General features: G+C 45.3%; 1 protein-coding gene across 9 annotated transcripts in view; it reads right to left on the reverse strand.

Moving 5' to 3' along the window:
- The window catches only part of LOC147022374 (uncharacterized), a 151,951-nt gene extending 134,986 nt beyond the window's left edge, over positions 1-16,965 (reverse strand). For 4 of the 9 annotated variants that reach the window (XR_015061207.1, XR_015061208.1, XM_085893229.1 and 1 more), the window contains exons 1-3: positions 16,815-16,965; positions 4,345-4,571; positions 3,374-3,474 (exon numbers count right to left, since the gene is read on the reverse strand). Coding sequence is in view for 7 of the 9 variants with exons in the window: in XM_085893229.1 (XP_085749355.1) it covers positions 3,374-3,474; positions 4,345-4,441 (198 nt within the window). In the remaining 2 variants the exon portion in view is untranslated. Of the gene's footprint in view, positions 1-3,373; positions 3,475-3,782; positions 3,931-4,344; positions 4,572-15,213; positions 15,282-15,964; positions 16,141-16,814 lie in introns of those variants that run through there. The other 5 variants (XM_085893232.1, XM_085893233.1, XM_085893231.1 and 2 more) reach the window with 5 other exon arrangements.
- Between the last annotated feature and the right edge of the window lie 6,548 nt (positions 16,966-23,513).

Below are 23,513 nucleotides of genomic sequence, written 5' to 3' on the forward strand. Positions count from 1 at the left end.
CCGAGCCTCGTGTATGCCAAATTGCGGATTGGTGAGGACGACCAACGCACGAAGCAGCTGCACGGGGTCTCTGAGCCTTGGTGTTGAATACCGCTCACGAATTGTCTGACGTACGTTTGTCCTGCTGCGAGAGCGACTTGGCACCATTTTGCGCATGTTGGGGTCCGCCTCCTATTAAGGAAAGACCGTTCGGCTATCCGGGCTGGTTGTGTTAACCGCCCGTCACCACAATTTTGGTCAGGGGATTAACCATGGCCACCAGCGCCGCGACAATATCATAGATATAAATTCGTCTGCGGCAACAATGTGGGCTACAACCACCACATCTCTGGGCTATATTGTTACGAATTTGGAAACCTATCGCACACAACATTCAGGTCCTATAGATTAGTTATATCGGTAAGTATGTGTTTTATAGATAGCTTCCCATCCCTTGTCTAATGGGTACATAAATGTCCATGTGGTGTGATTTTTTTTATAGTTTCTTATTCTTATTGGGAAATAAATCAGCACGACAACAGAAACGACTGTTACATCAGTGCTGCAGAGAATGAGAACAACCCTCTGCCCCGGGATTCTCCGCAGCCTGAGTGGGGGAGGGGTCGAGCCGGCGGAGACGCATAAAAGGGGAGCCAGAAGCTGGTCAGAGAGAATCCTCACGATCGAGAGACGACAAGAGACCTTCCTGGATAAGTGACCTTCCTGGATAAGCGACCTTCCTGGATAATGAAAAAATAAAAAAAATTAAAAAAAAAATAAGCCACCTTCCTGGATAAGCCACCTTCCTGGATAAGCCACCTTCCTGGATAAGCCACCTTCCTGGATAAGCCACCTTCCTGGATAAGCCACCTTCCTGGATAAGCCACCTTCCTGGATAAGCCACCTTCCTGGATAAGCCACCTTCCTGGATAAGCGACCTTCCTGGATAAGCGACCTTCCTGGATAAGCGACCCTCCTGGATAAGAGACCTTCCTGGATAAGCGACCTTCCTGGATAAGAGACCTTCCTCGACGACAAGAGACCTTCCTCGACGACAAGAGACCTTCCTCGACAAAAGAGACCTTCCTCCGCAGAAGATCTGGAGAGACACCATCCCCCACCAGAACCGCAAGGGTCACCCGCCGGTGTCCGGGTTCGGCTCGCCCCTCGCCGGACCGACCAGCTTGAAGACCGCACGAGGGGGACAGGTCCAAGATAGGTCTCAATAAAGACCATTTGGTCTGGTCATTTTGGGATATTTGTGTGCGCGCGTGTGTGTCTGGGGCCCCATCTTTAAGTAGTAAACTGTTAAGTGCGTTTGCTGTATATACTTGCATTTCTTATATTCGGTTTAGCTCTGCCTTTACGTGCTTCCCTAGTTTCCCCCCATTATTGCATAAATAAACCCCATTTGTTCAATGTTTCAGCTCGTTCGTGTCCATTCCTGCCTTGACTGAGCGTGCCGCGTGCTGGGGAATTAGCAGACCACTATCGTGGCCGTTGTAATGGGACAATCGGACCGACGGAACTCAGCGATCAAACTGCTCGGGTCGCACAAGGAATGAGCATGCTAAGCAGCTCGTTCCGTACGGATGCCATCGAGAGTGTGAAGACTAGGTAGATTGCCACATGGTCTCTAGGTATTTTTAAGATTTGGCAAATAACCCTGTACCACGTGGTGGAAATATTGGCCCTTCACGGTCCAAAAAGGGACCCGTACTTTTCCGAAGAAGTACGATCTGAATTCCGGGTGATCGGTCGAGCTGACTCTGCAGCTCCATCTCGCGGTCGTGCTCGCGGCCGACGCCCGGCCCCGCAACAATATTACTGTGAATCTCAATTTGCTGAATGAAGACATAGTTATAGCAAAGCATTTGTTTTTATCGTGTTATAAATAAATTAAATATTCTCGTTGGCAGACCAGTCTACTTGACCATAAATATCTTATAATTGGTGCACTTTGACTTTTTTTTTTTCAGGTGCCCCAAAAATCCAAGGTTGGTCACCCTGATGCACCGAACAAAAATACATTTTAACTTCGAGTCTGAGTTACATAATGAGAGCTATCCTGAAACCGTATGCTTGTGTGTGTGTGTGTGTATATATATATATATATATATATATATATATATATATATATATATATATATATATATATATATATATATATATATATATATATATATATATATATATATATATATATATATATATATATATATAGACAAAAATATATCTTGTATATTATTTCCGAGTTTGTGGTTTCGTGTCGCGCTATCTTCGACTTTGTTCTGCGCTCGAGTAACATGATATTCGGCTTACATTATCTCAAAGACCATATTAGGTGCATGGTACAAAAAGAAGTAAATAAAATGGTTCTGAAACAGTGAAATCGTATTCCACTTACTGCATTAAAGTAAAATTACGACTGATACTCTGCATCAGTTCCTTTCTCAAACACACCCACCCCAACATGCCGCGCAGAGCACGGGTTATGCAAGTATTTCATGAAAACGATCTTATGAACGAATAAATGTATTTTGGATGAACGAAATTTCTTGCGGATGAATGAATGAAATTTCTTGCAGATGAATGAAATATCTTTTGGATGAATTAAACAACATTGGTTTCCAACAAAAGTACCTGTCCCCAGTGACGAGAAAAGTTTAAGTTAATTGATCAATTTAAATTATTTCATGGACTTTAAAAAGGTTAATTGTGTTGCACTCTTGGTTTCACTCAAAGCCAAAGCTCTGAGCTACTTATACCACCCACAGTAAAATGGTGGTGCAACATTGGGCTGCGGGGAGTCAGTTTGTCGAAAACAAAAAAGGGCAAAATATGCTGCTTGCAAAATAAAATTTGACATCAACATGATTCAAGCCTGTTCTCCCATCACTTCAAAAATAAATGTTGAACTTTTCAAACGCAGCAGGGGAAGCGGCCGCCATAAGTGGGAGACGACGAACGCATGGACAGACACCACCGTTCGCAATATACCATATATCAGATAGTGTTGTCACAATAATGTCAGTGCAAAAAAAACAAAAAACACCCACATTCCACCATGCTGATCAAGGAAAAGAAATAATGATTAAAAAGTGTGTGTGTGTGTGTGTGTGTGTGTGTGTGTGTGTGTGTGTGTGTGTGTGTGTGTGTGTGTGTGTGTGTGTGTGTGTGTGTGTGTGTGTGTGTGTGTGTGTGTGTGTGTGTGTGTGTGTGTGTGTGTGTGTGTGTGTGTGTGTGTGTGTGTGTGTGTGTGAGTGTGTGGGGGGGGGGGGGGGAATAAAGAAAGGAAGATAATATGTTGCAAAAAACAAAGAAAAGAAGATATCAGACCATCATATTCAGTCAAAACATCACAGTACTTTGCTAATGTTGAACATGAACTCACCTGCCTGTCACTCCCTCCATTAAAAGTGGCATATCTATGATGACTCATGTTATATACATGATTTACACTTGACTGCTCAATCCCGGCAACTCCACGACCTGCTGACAACAATAATCACTACTTAGCCGGCGAGACAACGCACAGCAATTGTTCCATTACAAGGAACATCAGTCTTAATAAAACTCAGTGTCAGCAGAGAAACCCATGGATTTTCACCAAAACATTGTGGTTTCTCAAGTGTGTTATTTTTTTTTTCAAACAGGATGTAAGGCTTGTAGTGGAGCTGACACACACATACACACGCACACGCACACGCACACGCACACACACACACCTCGTTTTGTTTTCATTTTTTGGTTCACACAATTCTATCTCTCTCATGCACACACCTTGGGGGAAGTGCCATTACCTCTTGGGACACTTTGGATACCAGCAACGTCACAACAATGGCACCGCCTTTCTCACCGCACCCAGCGTGGCTTTTCCTAATGAGGAATTTCTTCCTCCCTTTGCATGCAAACCGATGGGGATTGTCCATGCTCTCATTCTTTTAAATTCTGTATAATCGTGCGAGGAAGCAGCACATACCATTTTAAAAGTCTTTGGTATTGACTCGGCTGGGGTTTGAACCACCGACTTCCCAGACTCAACGGAGTCTGGTTTTCCGAAATCCATTGTTAATCACTGTGAATCACTTTGAATGCAGAGTGAAACATAGGCGACCCAGCAAATATGTAAAGAATGGCAGGAAAACTACCATAATTGCAGCTTTTATGCCAACTTGTAAATAAAAGAAAAAACAAAGATCCTCAAATATGACAGAGCTAGGAGCCGGGAGCATGTCACCGAATGCAAAACAGTCAGGGCACCCACATTCAACAGCCATTGCTGTACACAACTCCTGGTCATGGCTTGGCCTATAGTTTCAGTGTGCAAGAGAAAGTGCAGATAGAATAACAGCAATAACTCACCCAGGCGGTGCAGAGGTCGTGCAGGTTTGGGATGCCACATATCTTTATTCGGCATGGTTGGATGAATGTTCTTCTGGGATAAAAACTCAAAAGGCATAAAAGATTGGCTCTTCGAGAAGTCAAATCTTGGGTTACTCTGGCCGTTCTGTACTTACAACTGGAGCTTCAGCAACGCACCAGATATCCTTGCTTCAGCAACCCACAGTGGTGTCGTCATGGAATGAAACCTGCAAGGCATTACACAGAAGATATGAAAAAAAAAATAACTTGATGATAATTTTGCAGCAAATATTTTCATGTTGTGATTGTCAGGAGCAAGTAATTTTTTATTTTTTCATTAGCAGCAGCTCATTAGCAATGTTAGGAGAGTTTAATGCCTCTGCCACCAAAGGTGGACGTAGGTTGTGTTTTCACCCTGTTTGTCTGTCTGTGAACAGGATGTCTCAAAAAGTTGTGGACAGATTCAGAAAACACTTGGTGGACAGGTTAGACGCATGACGCAGACGAATTGATTAGATGTTGGTGAAGATCCAACATCACGTTGTTGCAGATTCTCACCGAGCATGATAATGAACCTCGGTTTGTTTGTCCTGTTGGCCAAGAAGGGTTCCTTCTTCATTTTGATGGGCATCCTCCGCCAAAGTTGACATGGAAACTGGTAGTACCTCCTAATCGAAGAAGATGTGTTATATCCTTCGTAGATGGGCCTGCTCCAAATCCATCAAAAACAATGATGGCATATTTGTACTTTCTTGCATCATAGTCAATGTACATTTTGCAGACAGAGTCAAATTTACCATCACATGGCCATGGCAGTTGTCGGAGCAGTGAGCCATCATCAAGGACGGACTTAAATATCTCCTTCCGATGGCGGAGGAATGTCAGCGCCTCTTCCTGCAGTCCAAGTTGCGTCAGCAAATGCTGGCTTGTTTGCCTCTCAAAGAAGTCCCAATGACTCAAATACAGATGATGGTTGGCTGCACAGCTCATTTTTGAATGCATATCTGCTCTATTGTCGGTGACTTCAGTAGCAGCTGTTACCAAATGCTGAAACAGTAACTGTGGATCCACAAGGATAGGTTCACCATCGATTTTTGCAGAAATCTTATTGGCCATGGAGGCATGGTCCTTTTTCTTGAATGTATAGTCCATGACTTTGTTCCCCATCAATGGTTTGAGGATTTTACAACCCACTTCTTTTGCTTTGTCCGCATTTAGTTTTGTCAGTTGTAACACCAGTGGTGATTCGCATCGACACAGAATGAATTCTTATCCAGAAGAAACTCGAGGAGACAATTTGTATCATTGTTGTTTCTTGCCTGCCTTGCTTTTGTCATGTCTTTGTGTTTCTCGCTTGTCAGATATTCTGTATATGTGACCTCCTGCGTGGCACCATTTAAATCAGCACATGCTGGCATAGACAGGAGCCATTGGGTGAGCTGAGACTGCCATTCCCCAAAAATGTGTCAATCATCCTGTCGTTTTCATGGTTCTCATTATAACCCGCCCAATTTTGGTCACTCTGTCGAATAACATGGTGCCCAGTTTGGAAGAATGCAGGCACATCTGGATGCTGGCTCTCTAGTTGGATAATCTGTTGTCGGTAAATGTGCACAGATTTTGTATACAAATTGTGCCCAGCAGCTGTGAAATCCATCCATCCATCCATTCATCCAATTCTTTAGGACCATGCTCTCTGCAGAGCATTGGTGCTGCAAAAGCAGTCAACTTGGTTATTGAGCTGCGAAATACGGCAACATTTCTTGAAGCAACTGGAGATGAACTTTCCAATTTCCCGTTCTTTCTGACTTTATGAATCGGCGAAACACATCAATCATCTCCATGTATTGCAACCAGAGACATCAGGTACAATGACCAGATATTGCAGCCTTTCATCATCAAATTTTTGGTGGACCTTGTCAAGGGATACTTCCAAACAGACCATATCTGCTGAAAGTTTAGCAGCCAGAAGTTTGTCATAAAGCTGGACTGCTATGGTCAAGTCTTCGTTGATGTCCTGCTGCAACTGGAACATATTCTGGATTCATCTCTGTGACTGAGAGGTCTGTCAGAGCAAGTGTATTCTGTCTCTACAGGATCATCCTCAGCTTCAAACTGATCCTCAGCTGGATTGTTTGTTGCTGGCGTACTTCAGACTTTAGTATTTTCAGTCATGTGTGGGTCCAAAATGGGGGTATTGAACGCTTTTGTTGCAATCATCGCATTCAGAGCCGTATCGACAAGAAAAAAGTCCTCATACTGGATATTTTGTTGGGGGCCTTCAAAAAAATTCACCTGCAAAAAAACGGGGGACAGACAGACCGACAGACAGCACTGATCCCTATATATGGTGCTGCTTTTCAGCCGTGCCATAATATACGGGAAGAGCACTCGGTAGAGCGCATACTCCCCACCTGGATCTGGATCTTCATCAAAATCAATTCGTTCCTGTCACATACCCAACCTGTCCACCAAGTTTTGTTCAAGTTCGTCCACAACTTTTTGTGAATTTATGGGCTTTATGTGAATTTATGGGTTTGGTGAATTTATGGCCTTTATGAACTAATGAGCATTTTTTTTCTTCCAAAAAGTGTGTGCATAATAAAATATCGATTTAATTGACAGGTGTAATTGAAGATTTCAAACTGGGCTACTTGCAATCAGAAATTCTTCTGCAGTGGTCTCCTCCTAATTGAGGCTCTGAACATGTAGGAGAACAAATTCTATTATTTATTGGAGGTGTACACAGTTTCAAGTTCTGGTTCCTCCATTTGTAAAGCACAACGCACTCAGTTGTGCGCATACCCCCACCAGGTTGAACAGTTTACGTCTTGTATCCCACTGCCAGGCTGGATGAGGATCTGGATATTCACCAAAATTGGATCAAGTAGTCCTTTGCAGACACCCAAGTTGTCCACGAAGTTTCATCCGAATCCATACTTAATTTTTTGAAATGTCCTGCTCACAAAGACAGACAGACAGACAGACAGACAGACATAGATGAAAACATAACCTCTGTCATGCTTAGGTCGGGTCAGGTATGGGAGCATACACTAGAGCAGAGCGTCGCTGCGTCCACTTTCCGCCGGTACTCCAGGGGCCTCCGTCTGAAAATCCCCCAGGCAGATGCCAGGCCCATCCCCATCTCCTTGAGATGCTGATCAATCTGCTTCAATTAGGCACATGGTCAGCCCATTGGCCTCCTCCTCTCAGGAGGCCCCTCACTCACAGAATCTGGTGAGCAGGATCAGCATCAGGAAAACGAGCCACATGTCCATACAGCCGCAACTGACACTCACGGACTATGCAGGTAACAAATCTCATTTGAGTCTCTCTCAACAACCGCTCGTTGGACACAAAGTCCAGCCAGCGGTAGCCAAGGATTCTCCAAAGAGACCTGGTAACAAAGGAATTAAGTCTTCGTCTCAAATCACTGATCAGAGTCCAAGTCTCACATCCGTAGAGCAAGACTGGAAGCACCAAGGACCTGAAGACTTGGACTTTCATCCTCTTGCACAGGTACTGACAGTGCCACGCCCCATAATCCAGTGAATCCATGACTCCCCTGACCCGACCCAGACGTCTATTGACCTCTGGCTCACAGACAGCAGAAACATGAATATCACTGCCAAGGAAAGTGAATCTCTCCACGACCTCAACATCCTCACGACAAACAGGTACAGACAAGATAGCATCCAAGATGCCATTGAAAGCCTGGATCTTAGTTTTGACCGAGGAAACCCGTAATCCCAGCGGCTCCGTTTCCTCATTCAGCACCTCAAGGACCCCCAAAAGGATATCCAGAGTCTCCGCAAAGATGACTGCATCATCTGCAAAATCAAGGTCAGAGATATTGACATTTTTAAACGATGCACCGCAGCTTGATCTCTCAAACATCCGCCCCAGAATCCAGTCCATACAAGCACTGAAAAGTGTGGGGGCTAGTACACACCCCTGACGAACTCCAGTAACAACTGGAAATAAGTCGGAGATGGTACTACCACATCTCGGAGCACTCTCAGTACCAGAGTGTAGTTCAGACATCAGGTTTATCAGCTGTGGTGGCACCCAACAACGACCAAGAATCCTCCAGATGGCACCCCATTCACCGAATCAAGCTCTTCGCAGAGATCAACATAGGCTGCAAGCAGCCCCTGCCGACACTCTTGACTGCATTCAGTGAGGACCCGAAGCGCAAGGATACAGTCAATCATTGACCTCTTTGGTGTAATGCCTGACTGCTCTGGGCACTGGTGCTCAAGCAAATGCTGGTGAACCCGATCAAGAATTATCCGAGCAAAGAACTTTCCAGGCACTGAGAGCAGCGACACCCTTCGGTAGTTGTTGCAGTCCTGGCGATCACCCTTCCCTTTCCAGAGAGGAAAAGGCCCCTCTTTCAGTCAGTTGGGATGATGCCTGTGTTCCAGGCAGAGCACAGAACTGCATGTAATGACATGAGTGAACCAGCCTCCCGAAGTCCATGACCTTGGTGCTATTCTGGTTCACAGTTCCAGACCCATTGGGAGCAATACTTGTCTCAGAACCATCCCTATCAGTTCCAGTCGATGCATCAAAATCCCGCAAGCCTGGAAGAGTAAGTATCTCGCCTGGGGCACTGATCAACCACAGACTTGAGCGTGGCATCGAATGCGTCCTTCACGGTGAGATCACTCGCCTCAGTTGGGACATATACAGAGACCAGGGAAACGACACCCAAGGAGTGACGAATCCTGAGTCTCATAATATGCTCATTGACCGGTGTTACCTCAATTATCATTGGAGTCAGCTTATTGGACACAGCTACAGTAACTCCTTGGGCATGGTAACCATCAGAGCGACTGGACCAATGGTCGGTGGAACCACTCGCCATGATCTCACCACAATCCGGTCTCCAAACATCAGAGTGCTGAAATACCGATGTCCAAATGCTTGAGCTCAGATGATAACAGAGACAGGTGATCATCCTCTTTTCGGGATAGGACATTCCAGGCACCCACCCAAAGGGACCGCCTCAGGTTAACCCAAGGAAACCGCTGTCTGGTGCACAACACCTCAGCAAGACCGTGACAGACACTACCACAAGCTGACCCAGGAAGTTTACCTGTAGTTTTCCGATTATCATCAAAGATTGGGGGTCCTGAAGGCTTTGCCCCAATCCCACCATCTGGTGAGCTGCCCTGTGGAGGGCAGCTGCACAGGAGGGATTCCCTCGGAGTGGGTTTTCACATTTCTTTTCGTTTTTCGTGTGTTTTGCGGAGTGAAGGGTTTTACGTTGGCCAGAGTGAAAATCCTGCCACCAACCTCCTAAAAAAAGAAGTAACCCAACTGCAGGAGGACGTCCGCAGACACAGTTGGGCACTAGATATGGATGGCAGTTGGCTCACAAGGAGCTCCTCCGCCTTTTGAGTATTCCAGCCTGGAGCTTCGGTGGCAGAGGTAATGACGTTTATCGTGGGATAGCTTCACTGATCGCTTTGCAAAGACGCCCAAAAGACAGTACACACGTGACGCTTTCCAAAAATAAACAGGAGCGAGAATTACTTTGCAATGCACGTCCCCTACCGATGTGACATTGTCTAATCCAAAAAGGGCATTACATTGAAAAATTGACCAAACTCCCTGAAACTCGAACTTGTTCTGTAACTTATCATAAAACCATGTACCAAGCTTCATTTGAAGATGTTAAAGAGTATGGGAAAAAGTCTGGAAAACCATAAGTGGGACAGACGGACGGACAAACAGAAGGACGGACGGACAGAAAACCTTTCGTCCCCTCCCGGTTGACTAATACAGGTAGACTGTTTACAAATACAACATTTCTAAAACTGTAGGTGGCGAGGGTCAAGTTAATCAATCAGTAAACCATGTGACATTGCACTCAATATGCTGTATTTGAAATGCTTAATAATAGATATGAAATGGAAGTTTGTGCTTTTACGGAATCAACCCGAGTTGATAAACGGATCGTTTTTGTTTTTCGAGTTTATTCATTGCTTGAACTAACAGGTACTCTCACCCTCCAGGCTGGAATACCCTTTGCGAGCCACCTTTAGTGGACAATGTGCTGTGGCACATTCTTGGAAATGCACTTCATAACTACTTTCATTTTAAAAAGAAATTTGAGTGATTATTATTATTATTTCCTATGCAGCCTGTGGCTATGGAATTGCATCACTGATGGGAGCACTGCTGTGCTGCTGATAAAGTGCCCCATTTGCAGTAAGCTGGTAATCATTTTGCTGAGCTCAGAAGGATGACATGATGAGTCACCCCACCTGGTGTTATTCATCTGAATGATAGGGGCCCAAAACTCAAGACCCCACGATCTTAAGACAGCCACCTTAACCGTAAAGCCAACATCAGGCTTAATTTTATTGTATACTAGACGACCCGTGAACACGTTGGGTTCCCGTTGTGACAGCGGTTGATGAAAAAAATCATTTCAAGAATTTTTTTTTTTAACTCCAGCGAACTATGCCGCTGAGGATGTTTGCATTGATCAAATAATCCCGAAGAGTACTTAACTGAATCGGGAATTGATTTTTTTATAACTTTTTTCGTTGCCCGATTTGAACGAAACTTGATATTGCACGTCAACGTGAAAAAAAAAACAACGGAGAAAAGAAAGTCGAAGAAATTATTGTGCGTAATCTTCTAAACACAATTTTATTTATTAATGAACACAGAAGTATTAGATCAAAATAGCGGTGTTTATTTTATGCTTAAAAATAAATCGTTCTTTGGCTATACTAAATGTTTGAGATATTTAAATAAATCATTTCAAGAAAGAATAAAAGATAGTTCCAGTGAACTATACCGCTGGGGTTGTTTGCATTCTCCCAAAGAGTACTTGACTGAATCGGGAATTGATTTTTTTATAATTTTTTCGTTGCAGATTTGAACGAAAGTTGATACTGCACACCGCAGGAGAATGGTAAGGTAGGCAGAAAATGTTTGCGCTATCGTGTACCGTTTTGGCTGTATTTCGGGAACATACATACATACATACATACATACATACATACATACATACATACATACAAGATGGGAGTTTTAGTAATATAAAGATAACATGTCATACTCAATGTCATAATTTTGAGGTTATATTTATATTATGAAGAAACCGGGCGTAGTGGTGTGCGCCTGTAATCCGGCTACTCGGAGGCTTGGGTTGGAGGATCGCTTGAGGACGGGTGCTCTGCACTGGGCTGTGCTATGAGAGGGTGTAGGGCAGCCCAGAATCATGGCGAAACCCAATCCTTATCCCTGTGTCGTAAGAGGCGACCAGGGTTGCGTCAAGAAGGGCATCTGACGTAAAACCTGTGCCAAATCAATATGCGGATCATAACGGACGATCCGCTGTGGCGACCCCTAACGGGAGCAGCCGAAAGACGAACAACAACATTTATATTATGAAGAAGATAAAGGAAGATGATTTGTAATACCAGTTGCAATCAAAGGTGGCTCTATTTCCGCCAAATGTCAATTTTGTAGCTTCAGTGACATGCACGTTTGCTCGTCCTGTCTGCCACTCTGCCAGCATTCATTCGTGGACGTTAAAGATCCCACGGTGTCCTTCACATAGAGTAGGCAAGCTATCGCCAGCACCATGAACAAATTACAAATTCCTGCCTAAACTAGTTGAAGGTCAGGCCTGGCCAACCGGTTGTGAGGACTCGGGCCAAGCTTCCCCTGGCTGACTCCACAAGAAAGGTGGGATAACGGTGGCCATCATAGAAGAAGGTGGAGGAGGGGGAGAAGGAGAAAGAACGAAGAAGTGACAAACAAGTTTGCCCCATTACAAAACAGAAAGATTCACAAAGATTGAAATAAATATTATTGAAAATAAACAAAACAAGTCTGGAGACGGCGATGGTTCACGAGCAATGTACACGGTTTGCCTTTTTTATTTTTTGACCTTCGAGGGGACGCCACGGGCAAACTGGCGGGAATCTGGAAAAACGTAAATGATGAAAGTTGTAGTACTCGAAGAGCACGACTTGCACACCAACTTTCATTCAAAACAGTTGAAAACCCTCGGAGCTCGATGCCCAATTTATTGATTTTTTGACATTTTCTAAGTTTGTGACCTTGTGACCTTGACCTTGGGACGAAAATGAAAAATCGAGCTCTGTGGGGCTATGCAGGTGCCATTGGGCTGACCAAATACCGAAACCCCTGCCAGATTCGACAAACCCTCTCGGAGAAGATGTAACTTGAAATCGGCTACCCCCTAAAAACACATGCTTTTTGGGCGTGGCTCCGCCCATAATGGGCGCAGCACGCCCATTCTCACGAAAACACAACTAGATCATGATATAAACCTCCCACCCAAATTTTATCAGGATCTGATCAAAACCCACGGAGCTATGCTCGGGACAGACAGACAGACACACACACACATCCATAACGAATATAGTGGTCACTTACTGACTCGTGAACCAACAAGTCTGAAGACGACAATGGTTCACGAGCGGTATTTGATGATGTAGATCGTTTCAGAAGTCAAGGATGAGACAATGTGATCATTTTTGACCAAGTTATAAAAATTATCAACATAATGTGGTACGGGTGACAGATTCTTCTTCTTCTTCTTTCGGCTGCTCCCCTGCGGGGTCGCCACAGCGAATCATCTGCATGATCCGCATAGTGATTTGGCACATGTTTTACGCTGAATGCCCTTCCTGACGCAACCCTGGTCGCCTCTCACAACACAGGGATATGGTACACCTATTTTAAACGGGGTATACACCGGCCCAGTACACTGGTATTCATTTCGCCGACCTCGGAAGGATGACAGGCTGAGTCAACCCCCTGGTGTATTAATTCAGTGGCCCAACGGGGCTTGAACTCAGGACCTTTTGGATCCCAAGCCGCTGCCCTAACCACTGCGCCAACACCAGGTTGTACGGGTGACAGATTATTAGCTGCAAAATGTAGAAAACCTGGTTTCGTTCACAAACTTTGAAAATTTGACCTTTGCATAACCTTTAAAGGTCACAAAACAATGTTGTGGACATTAAATAAGGAAACAGGATTTGTGTTATAGCTTATTGGAGTTAGTTCGTCGAAGAAGGTCGAAAACCCGGTTCGATTCCCATAACTTTGAAAATTTGACCTATGTGAACTTTAAAGGTCAAAGGTCAAGGATTATGCCCTTTGGTGCAAAACTTCCTCTGGAACATTCCCGGAACAATATAACGTCATATAGGCTATATGGCATTTCGCACTCCTCAGATTATCCATACTTTGATGAAATCAGCGTAAAAACAAACTTGAAGGGGGGCGCCACGGGCAAGGTGTTCGAGATAGAGCAAAATGGTTTGAAGACTTTTGGTGGGGAATGACCTCAAGATTATGCATTAAAAATATTGTCATCCAAGCTCTCAAAGTTTGGGCGGTAGTATGATTTTTATGTCAAAATTCGCAATTTTCTAAGTTCGTGACCTTGTGTCCTTGACCTTGGGACGAAAATGAAAAAAAAAAATCAAAAAAAAAATCAAAAAAAAAAATCAGACAACGACAAGTTTTCGAAAATTCATTTTGTTATTCAAATACCGAAGAACCCATTCCATTCAGTCAATTCCCTCGGAGAAGATGGATTTTTAATCCGACTACCCCCCTAAAAATGGCTCTTTTTTTTGGCCGGGCGTAGCCACGCCCTGATCCAGGAAAACACAACTCGACATTGATATCGAACACATAACGAAGTTTCATCAATACCGGATCAAAGGGCACGGAGTTATGCTCTGGACAGACAGAAACACAGACATAACGAATATAGTGGTCACTCTGGCTGGTGCTCGTGAACAAAAAGTCCTCTCATTGTAATCCTGCAACATCCTTTATCTAATGATCAAGTTATTTGTGTACACGTGCCACTGTACTAATATAGGGGGACGAGGGGAGGAGAGGGAGGAGGGGAGATGGGGTGGAGGGGGGAGATGGGGGTGGAGGGGGAGGTGGGGAGGGGAGGGGAGGAGGGAGGATGGGAGGGGGAGGGGAGGAGGGAGGATGGGAGGGGAGGAGGGAGGATGGGAGGGGGAGGAGGAGGGAGGATGGGAGGGAGGGAGGAGGGAGGATGGGAGGGGGAGGGGAGGAGGGAGGATGGGAGGGAGGAGGGAGGATGGGAGGGGGAGGGGAGGATGGGAGGGGGAGGGGAGGAGGGAGGATGGGAGGGGGAGGGGAGGAGGGAGGATGGGAGGGGAGGGGAGGAGGGAGGATGGGAGGGGGAGGGGAGGAGGGAGGATGGGAGGGAGGAGGAGGGAGGAGGGAGGGGAGGAGGGAGGAGGGAGGATGGGAGGGAGGAGGGAGGATGGGAGGGGAGGAGGGAGGATGGGAGGGGGAGGAGGGAGGAGGAGGGAGGAGGGAGGAGGAGGGAAAGGGAGGAGGGAAAGGGGAGAGGAGGGAAAGGGGAGAGGAGGGAAAGGGGAGAGGAGGGAAAGGGGGAGGAGGGAAAGGGGGAGGAGGGAAAGGGGGAGGAGGGAAAGGGGGGAGGAGGGGTAGAGGGGGGAAGGGGTGGAGGGTAGAGGGGGGAAGGGGTGGAGGGTAGAGGGAGGAGGAGGAGGGGTCTGAAGTTCGAGGGGCACGGGTCCCGAATATTTTTTGGAATCTCGCAATGTTTCTGCTTACATCTCCATATTTGTTGGGTATCTCCTCATTCCAAGACAAAATCATTCTCATCTCCGTCCTCTCCTCTCCTTTTCCCCATTTTTAAATCGAAACGCATGTTTCTGCACCATACATTATATAACACCGCTTTACATTGGTGGGTGTTCCGTGTATGTTTAACACGGAATAACCAACGGACCAGGAGACGGGTTTCGTCCAAGGGCAGTGTATGTATATTCGTCATTACAGAAACCGTACCGAGTAACGAGCATTCAAATACTGACGCAGCAAAGCACCGATCCACATTTCCGTCTCCTCTTCGCGCCAAAAAAAAAAAAACGACCGGAAGTCACTCAAAGAAAATTGGTAAATTCAAATAACCACCGGTATAGTTCGAATCATTTCCTCATCAATAACAATTGTCCTCAGATATTATAACCGGTCGAATCACCGTCTTGCGTGTTGTTTGCCATCGTCGTGTGATACAGGTCACGTGACCTGGCCGCTGTTATCGACATTCCGCCATCTTGGCTGCAATTTGCACGAGTCATACGGACCCGGTCCCGTGTTTGTGTTGGTGTGATTTTTTTTTTTTGTCGGCTTACAACGTTTGCACATGTTAAAGACTCGAATTCTCTCGGTATCCTTCTTTCTCTCACAGACGATTCGCCGAACCTCCTCTCAAATTTGTCCACGTGTCGGTCGGTGGTGGTGGTGATGTTTTCACCCCTAATAGTCCGTCTGAGTAGGATTTGTCAATACGTTACGGATGGATATTCGGATGAAACTTGGTGGTCAGGTTGGGTGTGTGTGACAAGGACGAATCGATGCGATTTCGGTTCAGGTCCGAATCCAGATCCGGCCTATTCAGCTTGGCGGAGGTACGCTCTCCACCGAGTGCTGTTCTGGTTTCATTCCGCTATGATGACGAAGCAAGACCATAAACTCGTTTAAATCCAACTTTTAGAAGGTGTACATTAAACAATACCGTCCGGATAACATCACACACCTTTGAGCTGCAGGCGATGTGGCCGTATTTGTGGATGTGGCCGTGGGGGTTGAGCGCTGAAGACACGTGGTTTCAGAGGTGAAAATTAAAATGTAATTTTTTTTTTTTTAAATCATGCCCGGAGGCCACGGACGGTTAGGACGGTGAACGTAATCGCTGTGCCAAAAATACCGTTATGAGAGGTCACGTGACGGGATCAGAAACAACCCATGACGATGTTTTAAAAAGGAATTTTTTTTTTTTTGATCTTGATCGCACAATATTGAACGTCTACCGTATAGTTTTGCGGTGTTGGCAGAAAAATTTAATTTGTAGGCAATAAACATCCATATACGTCAGAGGGGGAAAAGAAAAAGAAAAAGAAAAAGAAAAAGGAAAAGAAGAAGGAAAAGAAGAAGGAAAAGAAGAAGGAAAAGAAGAAGGAAAAGAAGAAGGAAAAGAAGAAGGAAAAGAAGAAGGAAAAGAAGAAGGAGAAGGAGAAGGAGAAGAAGAAGACTCCAATATGGACGAAGAAGAAGAAGATTACGAGAGAATGTTCCAGCCCGTGTACGGCTAATTGTTTCGACTCCACATTCGTTACAAACGAGGAGGTATTATTTACACTTTGCAGTGTGAAATTTGGTGGTTTGCGCTCAAGAGAAGTCGTGACGTAGAGAATCTGGCGAAATTGAATGACCGGCAAAGCTCTGGTAGCAGATTTGCGTCTCTCTCCACCATCACGGATACACTACCATCCGAACGTCATTTTGTCTCGATAAGTGCGTCAGGTTCACACGTTCGTACGAGGTAAACCAACAGAAACGGACATCGTAACAATGCACATGGATACAACGAAACATCGAACACACACCTTGGGGGAGAAGATGAGAATCACCAGAAATGTCTTCGGAGGAAGGTGGAGCTGACATCCGGATGTGACGTATGTTCGTGACGTGTGGAGAGTTAGATGATTCGGGCCTACAGCACCACGTGGTGCGTTGTTCTGGATGGTTCTGGATTGTAAACTGGCTTAGTGGGAGGATGTAACTAGCGGGGAACCTCAGGGATCAGTACTCGGACCATTACTATTCATTATTAGTGGGGAAACTTAGCATAACAATTGTGCATTTTGTGAGGAAAGCACCAAATTTGGCACACTAGTCGCCTATCATATTATGAACACATTTTGAGATGGCCCAATATCCAAATCTGTTCATAATATGATAGGCGACTAGTGTGCCAAATTTGGTGCTTTCCTCACAAAATGCACAATTGTTATGCTATATTTAGCTAAGTTGCCCCACTATATTTACATCAACGATTTGGACAACGGGGTGAAGAGTAAGCTTTCCAAATTTGCAGATGACACAAAGCTTGGAGGTGAAGTGGAGATCAGATTCAGGAAAGTATTGATACTTGTGCAGATTGGGCAAAAGATAGGCAGATGGAATTTGACCTGAACAAGTGTGAGGTGCTGGGGATGGGAAAGAAAAATGAAAATGGAGATTACAGGATGTAAGGGGTAATTTTGGAGCGTGTTACACAGGAGAAGGATCTGGGGGTGGTATTAGATATGGGAGGGAAGCAGGCAGCACAGTGCCAGGCAGCTATAGGCAAAGCAAATTGGGTTTCAGATTGTTTTCGGAGGGGGATCATTTATAACTTAAAAGAAGTGGTGTTAACATTGTGCAGGAATTTAGTGAGGGCCACATCTAGGATATTGTGCAGTTTTGGTCACCACAACTCAACTCATGAAGGATAGCGATGCCATAGAAAGGGTTCAATGTAGGACTACTAGATTGATTCCAGGCCGAGCTCGACTCAGCTATGAGGAGCGGTTGAAGGAGACAGGGCTTTATACACGAGAAAGGAGGAGGTTACGAGGAGATATGATGGAGATGTTTAAGATAATGAAAGGTAGAGATAAAATAAGTGAAGATGAATTATAATTATACAACAGAGGAGACAGTGATTGGATCAGGGGCCATAACCTGAGAGTAAAGAAGAGGAGAGTTAAGACGGTATTAAGGTAGAGGTCTTTCACTCAGAGAGTAGTTAATGTATGGAATGGTCTCCCTGGAAAGGTAGTGGCAGCAGAAAAAGTAGATAAGTTTAAATTAGAATGAGATAGGTACCTGGAAGTTCTGGAGATGGAGGGCTGTGGGGATGTTAAAACGTTTAGGTAGTTTGAGTATTGATGGGTGATTGTGTATGGAGTGCTGTTGGTGGGGGTCTTGTTAAGGGGGGTTGTGTGGTCGATGTTTGTTTTCAACCAAGCCCATACCCCCTCCCCAAGGGGAAGAAAAGGAAAAAATAAAAAATATATAAATTAAAAATAAATTAAAAAAATTTTTATGTTATTTTATTTCATTAATTAAAAACATTTTTTTTGTATTTTCTTCCTTGGATCTTGTGTAGATGGGTTGGTGTGGTGTTCACGCAGGCACGATGGGCCAAATGTCCTCCTGTGTTGGATTTCCTTGTTCCTTGCTAACAAGATGGTGATTAAACCCAAGGCTGATAAATGTAAATAAGTCCTGTTTGACTCCCCACCGTTTCTCTGCCTTCACATCTGAATCCTTAAAATGTCACAAAACAATTGCCACAGACTACCTGTGGAGAACCAACGAGGCTTATCCTTCAAGTGCCTTCAAGACCACCATCCTTGATGTTGCCGGTAGATGGCTTGGAGCTCACCGAAAGTCCAAGAAGAATTTTGTCTCTCAAGGGACACTGAATACCATTGACCAGAGTCTCAGGGCCAGGCTGAATGGCAGAGCTGAGCTGTTCAGGGAGCTGAGGCATAAAACTGGACGTGCACTAAGGGTGGACAAGGAGGTCTATGTGCGAGGATTCTGTGAGGGGGTAGAGCATCACCTGTGGTCAAGTGATTCTCGTCCTGCTTACAGGGGAATTTGTGCATTGCGTTCCTCCAAGCCCATCCCATGGTGTGCTGAAGTTCGAGCAGAGGGTGGTGGGCTCTTGACAGAGGAGTCTGAAGTGAAGGACCGCTGGTCCGGTTACTTTGAGTGGCTGTACCAGGCTGATCTACTAGCTGTTGAGTTGGATTTCAGGGTTGTTACTATCCCTATTGCTGACCCTCCAATGAACTGTGGTCCACCTTCATTTGTGAAAACACAGGCTGCAGTGAACCGGTTGAAATAGTGTAAAGCTCCAGGGATCTGTGGCATCCATGCTGAACTTCTCAAGGCTGGTGGAAATGCTGTACTCGTGTCGTTGCATGCATTTATGTGCTCTTGTCTGGAACACAGGCATCATCCCAACTGACTGGAAGAGGGGCCTTGTTGTCCCTCTCTGGGAAGGGAAGGGTGATCGCCAAGACTGCAACAACTACCAAGGGGTGATGCTGCTCTTAGTGTGGGCAAGGTCTTTGCTTAGATAATTCTTGATAGAGTTTGCCACCATCTGCTTGAGCACCAGCGTCCAGAGCAGTCAGGCTTTACACAAAAGAGGTCAACGATTGACCATGTCCTTGCTCTTCTGGTCCTCACCGAATGCAGAGGAGAGTTTCGGCAGGGGCTGCTTGCAGCCAATGTTGATCTCTGTAAAGCGTTTGATTCAGTGAATCGGGATGCCCTCTGGAGGATGCTTGGTCTTCATGGGGTGCCACCAAAACTGATCAATCTGATGCCTGAACTATATATATATATCTGATGCCTGAACCAGTATACTCTGGTACTGAGAGTGCTGTGAGATGTGGTGGTACCATCTCTGACTTATTTCCAGTTGTTACTGGAGTTTGTCAGGGGTGTGTACTGGCCTCCACATTTTTCTTACTTGTATGGACTGGATTCTAGGGAGGATGTCGGAGAGATCAAGCTGCGGTGCGTCATTTGGGAATGTCAATATCTCTGACCTTGATTTCGCAGATGATGCAGTTATCTTTACGGAGACTTGAGATATCCTTTTGGGGGCCCCCGAGATGTTGAATGAGGAGTCGGAACTGCTGGGATGACTGGTTTCCTGGGTCAAAACTAAGATCCAGGCTTTCTATTACATCTTGGATGCTGCTGTCCTGTCTGTACCTGTTTGTGGTGAGGATGTTGAGGTCACGGAGAGATTCACTTACCTTAGCAGTGATATTCATCTCTGCTGGCTGTGAGCCAGAGTTCAACAGACGTCTGGGTCGGGTCTTGGGAGTCATTGATTCACTGGATCATCAGGTGTGGTGCTGCCATTACCTGTGTGGGAGGACGCAAGTCTGAGTATTCAGGTCGTTGGTGCTTCCAGTCTTGCTCTCTGGATGTAAGACTTGGACTCTGACCAGAGATCTGAGACGGAGACTTAATTCCTTTGGTACCAGGTCTCTTTGGAGAATCCTTGGCGATTACTGATCGGACTTTGTGTCCAACGAGCGGTTGCTGAGAAAGAATCAAATGAGATTTGTTACCTGCATAGTCCGTGAGCATCACCTGCGGCTCTATGGACATGTAGCTCGTTTTCCTGATGCTGATCCTGCTCACCAAATTCTCTCAGCGAGGGAGTCTCGTGAGTGGAGCAGGCCAATGGGCCGACCATGTGCCTCGTGGTTGCAGCAGGTTGGTCATCTCAAGGATATGGGGATGGGCCAGGCATCTGCCTGGGGGATGGCCAGATGGAGGCCCCTGGAGTACCGGCGGAAAGTGGATGCAGCGACGCTCTGCTCCGCCGTATGCTCCCATACCTGCCCTGACCTGACTACTGCCACCATTTCTCTATCCAGTGCATGGTAAGGCTCTGTCCTGGGAAGTGGTAACCGAGATTTACAGTCTGCACTTTGCAGTCACATTTTCATGGCCAGGTTTGTCCACAATTTTATAGTTAAATGACAGTAAGCGTGCTTACTGTCATCTCATTCCAGCTCGACCACGACCTTTGGAAGACAGTTGTGTGGTCAGTGGACTGTGATCTGTACCCAGGATAAATTTCCGACCCGACAGCTAAGTACGCCATTTCGCAGTTGCCCAGATGTAGGCACGTCTCTTCCTTCTCAACTGTGGAGTATCTGCGTTTGCATTCCGTGAGTGCACGTGATGGGAATGCTGGTTTCCTCTAGAGCAGGGGTCGGGAACGTTTTTGACTCAGAGAGCCATTAAACAAAATATTTGGAAATCTATTTCAGTGAGAGCCATATAATATATTTTAAGACTGAATTCAACGAAATGTGAGTATAATAAGCCTCTGAATTTATTATTTTAAATAATGTTGTTATAATACTCACCATTAATGGGACTTCTGGTGCTGCATGGATTTGCTGATGGCTTTGTAGTCTGGTTGGTACTTGCTGAGGTTAAGCTTCATGCAAGCGTTGAGGCTTTCATCCGTTAGACGTGATCGTAGGTTGGACTTGATGTTTTTAAGATGTGAGAATGACTGCTCACATGCATACGTAGATCCAAACAAGGTCAAGACAGCAATACTCACACGCTGCAGTGTGTGGTATGTGACAGGAAGCGCGTTCCAAGTTTTGATAATCAGCTCGTCTTAGGGTTGAAGTTTTTTCATTTCTGTCCACATGTGCTTGCTCGCCAACTCTGCTTTCTGTCGTGTGATTCTTTCCAAATCTTCATTCAGTGACTTGAACTTATTCACCCACATGTCTGAGGCCTTCAGGTCAGCCACTTCTGCTTCAAAATATCTGACGGAGACACCAGGAATGTAACTCAGGTCGGCTGTGTTCAGTGAACACTCGTTTGGATGGGTGATGAACTTAAAAAGACGAGTGTGCTCACGAAATTCTCCAAAGCGTGCTTTGAATGACTGTAGGAGACTGGATGTGAAGCCAGCTAACTGGTGGAGATCAAAGTTTTGAGTGGGCTCACTTGCTGTGCATGCATCTTTAAATTGTCTGTTTTTCAAAATGATGAAAAAAAAAAAGTTATTCAAACTCCAATTTTATCTGCGAGCCAGATGCAATCATCAAAAGAGCCTCACCTGGCTCGCGAGCCACACGTTCCCGACCCCTGCTCTAGAGAGTCCTCATGACGTTGAGTGAGCAGTGCTCACTCAACGTCATGAGGACTCTACAGAGGTTATGTTTTCACACTTTTCTGTCTGTTTGTTTGTGTGTAGGATATCTCAAAAAGTTGATGACGGATCTGGATGAAACTAGGTGGACACGTTGGGTGTGTGGCACCGACGAATTGATTCGATTTTGGTGAAGATCCGAATCTGGATCTGGATACGAGAATTATTTATTTTTAAAAGTGTCTCTTCACCATTGAGAGAAGGGGCCAGAAACTATATGGTTCTGCATCGCATGATATTTCAAAAATGTGTTGGGCACGATATGTTCTCGTGGATCAGGCATTACCTGGTGGAGGTATGTGCTCTTGAAATATTTGTGATATTTCACCCCCCCCTCCCCCAAAAGATGTATTTGCTTTCTTCTCAGAATCTATGGAGATAACAACCGATGGGAGAAATGTTCATTCTTCCTGCATAAGCAATAATGTGTCATATTGTGCACAGTGGTGGAAGTTTGCTTCTCCCCATCTTTCTCTTCTCCACTTCCCCTTTTATAAGGGGTGAGGTCCAACGGCATCACGCTTCTGCCCTGCTTTGACGATGATACTCCTCCACCTCTCTCTGTCCTCAGCCAAATCTCCCCACTCTCCAACCACCACTATCTCACAGGTATCCCTCCTCGCACAATCCCCCCATCTCAACCACGGTCTACCTCTTTTCCTCCGATCTTGCTCCCTAAATATATCCCCTCTCTTTGCCATTCTCTCTTCCCCATCTGCACCAAGTGTCCAGCCCATCTCAGTCAGCATTTCACCAATCTCCCCATCAAACTCACCTGCATACCAACCTCCACCCTCAGTTCATCCATCCTCCTTGTATCCACCCTCTTCACTCCCACAATCCTCCTGACCCAGTTGTTCTCGCAAACCTGCCGCCTCTGTTGTTATCTCTCTGTCAGTGCCACCATCTCCAGACCGTAAAGGTATGCCGGCATTACTCATGACATCACAACCTTCCCTTTCAATTTTCTTGCTCCCTCCAGAGTCCTCCACACATTCGCACCCACCTCCACACATAATCAAGACCATCCAGCTTTATGCAGCTTTCCTCAGCTAGAAGAGCATGGGAAGAGTCAGAATGAATGAATATATATATATATATATATATATATATATATATATATATATATATATATATATATATATATACATACACACACACACACACACACACACACACAGTACTTACAGTGAAATAGCATCTTTTAGGCCAAAAATATTGTCTATTTGCGGTTACAAGCTACAAAAGACCAGGATCAGATTTGATTTGATGTACCAAACTCTACTTACAGAGCGTTGGTGCTTCCGCAGCAGTTTCCTGGCAAGAGTTAAACTGGGTGGCTTCCCGTTGCCTTCCATCGTTGTTTGTCCGTGCTATTAAATGCTGAACCTCAAGCAAGAAAGCAGCATGTACAATTTTAAAGGTCTTTAGTATGACTCGGACGGGGTTTGAACTGCCTCCTCCCCATGGATGCCAACAGAGTCAATGGTGTTGCCTCAATGAAGCAGAGGGGACATGATACCAATCCGTATGTAGAAGAATG

This window comes from Eptatretus burgeri, chromosome 8 (assembly GCF_056783735.1).
Source record: "Eptatretus burgeri isolate ZD-2024b chromosome 8, Ebu_testis_v1, whole genome shotgun sequence".
Lineage (NCBI taxonomy): Eukaryota > Metazoa > Chordata > Myxini > Myxiniformes > Myxinidae > Eptatretus > Eptatretus burgeri.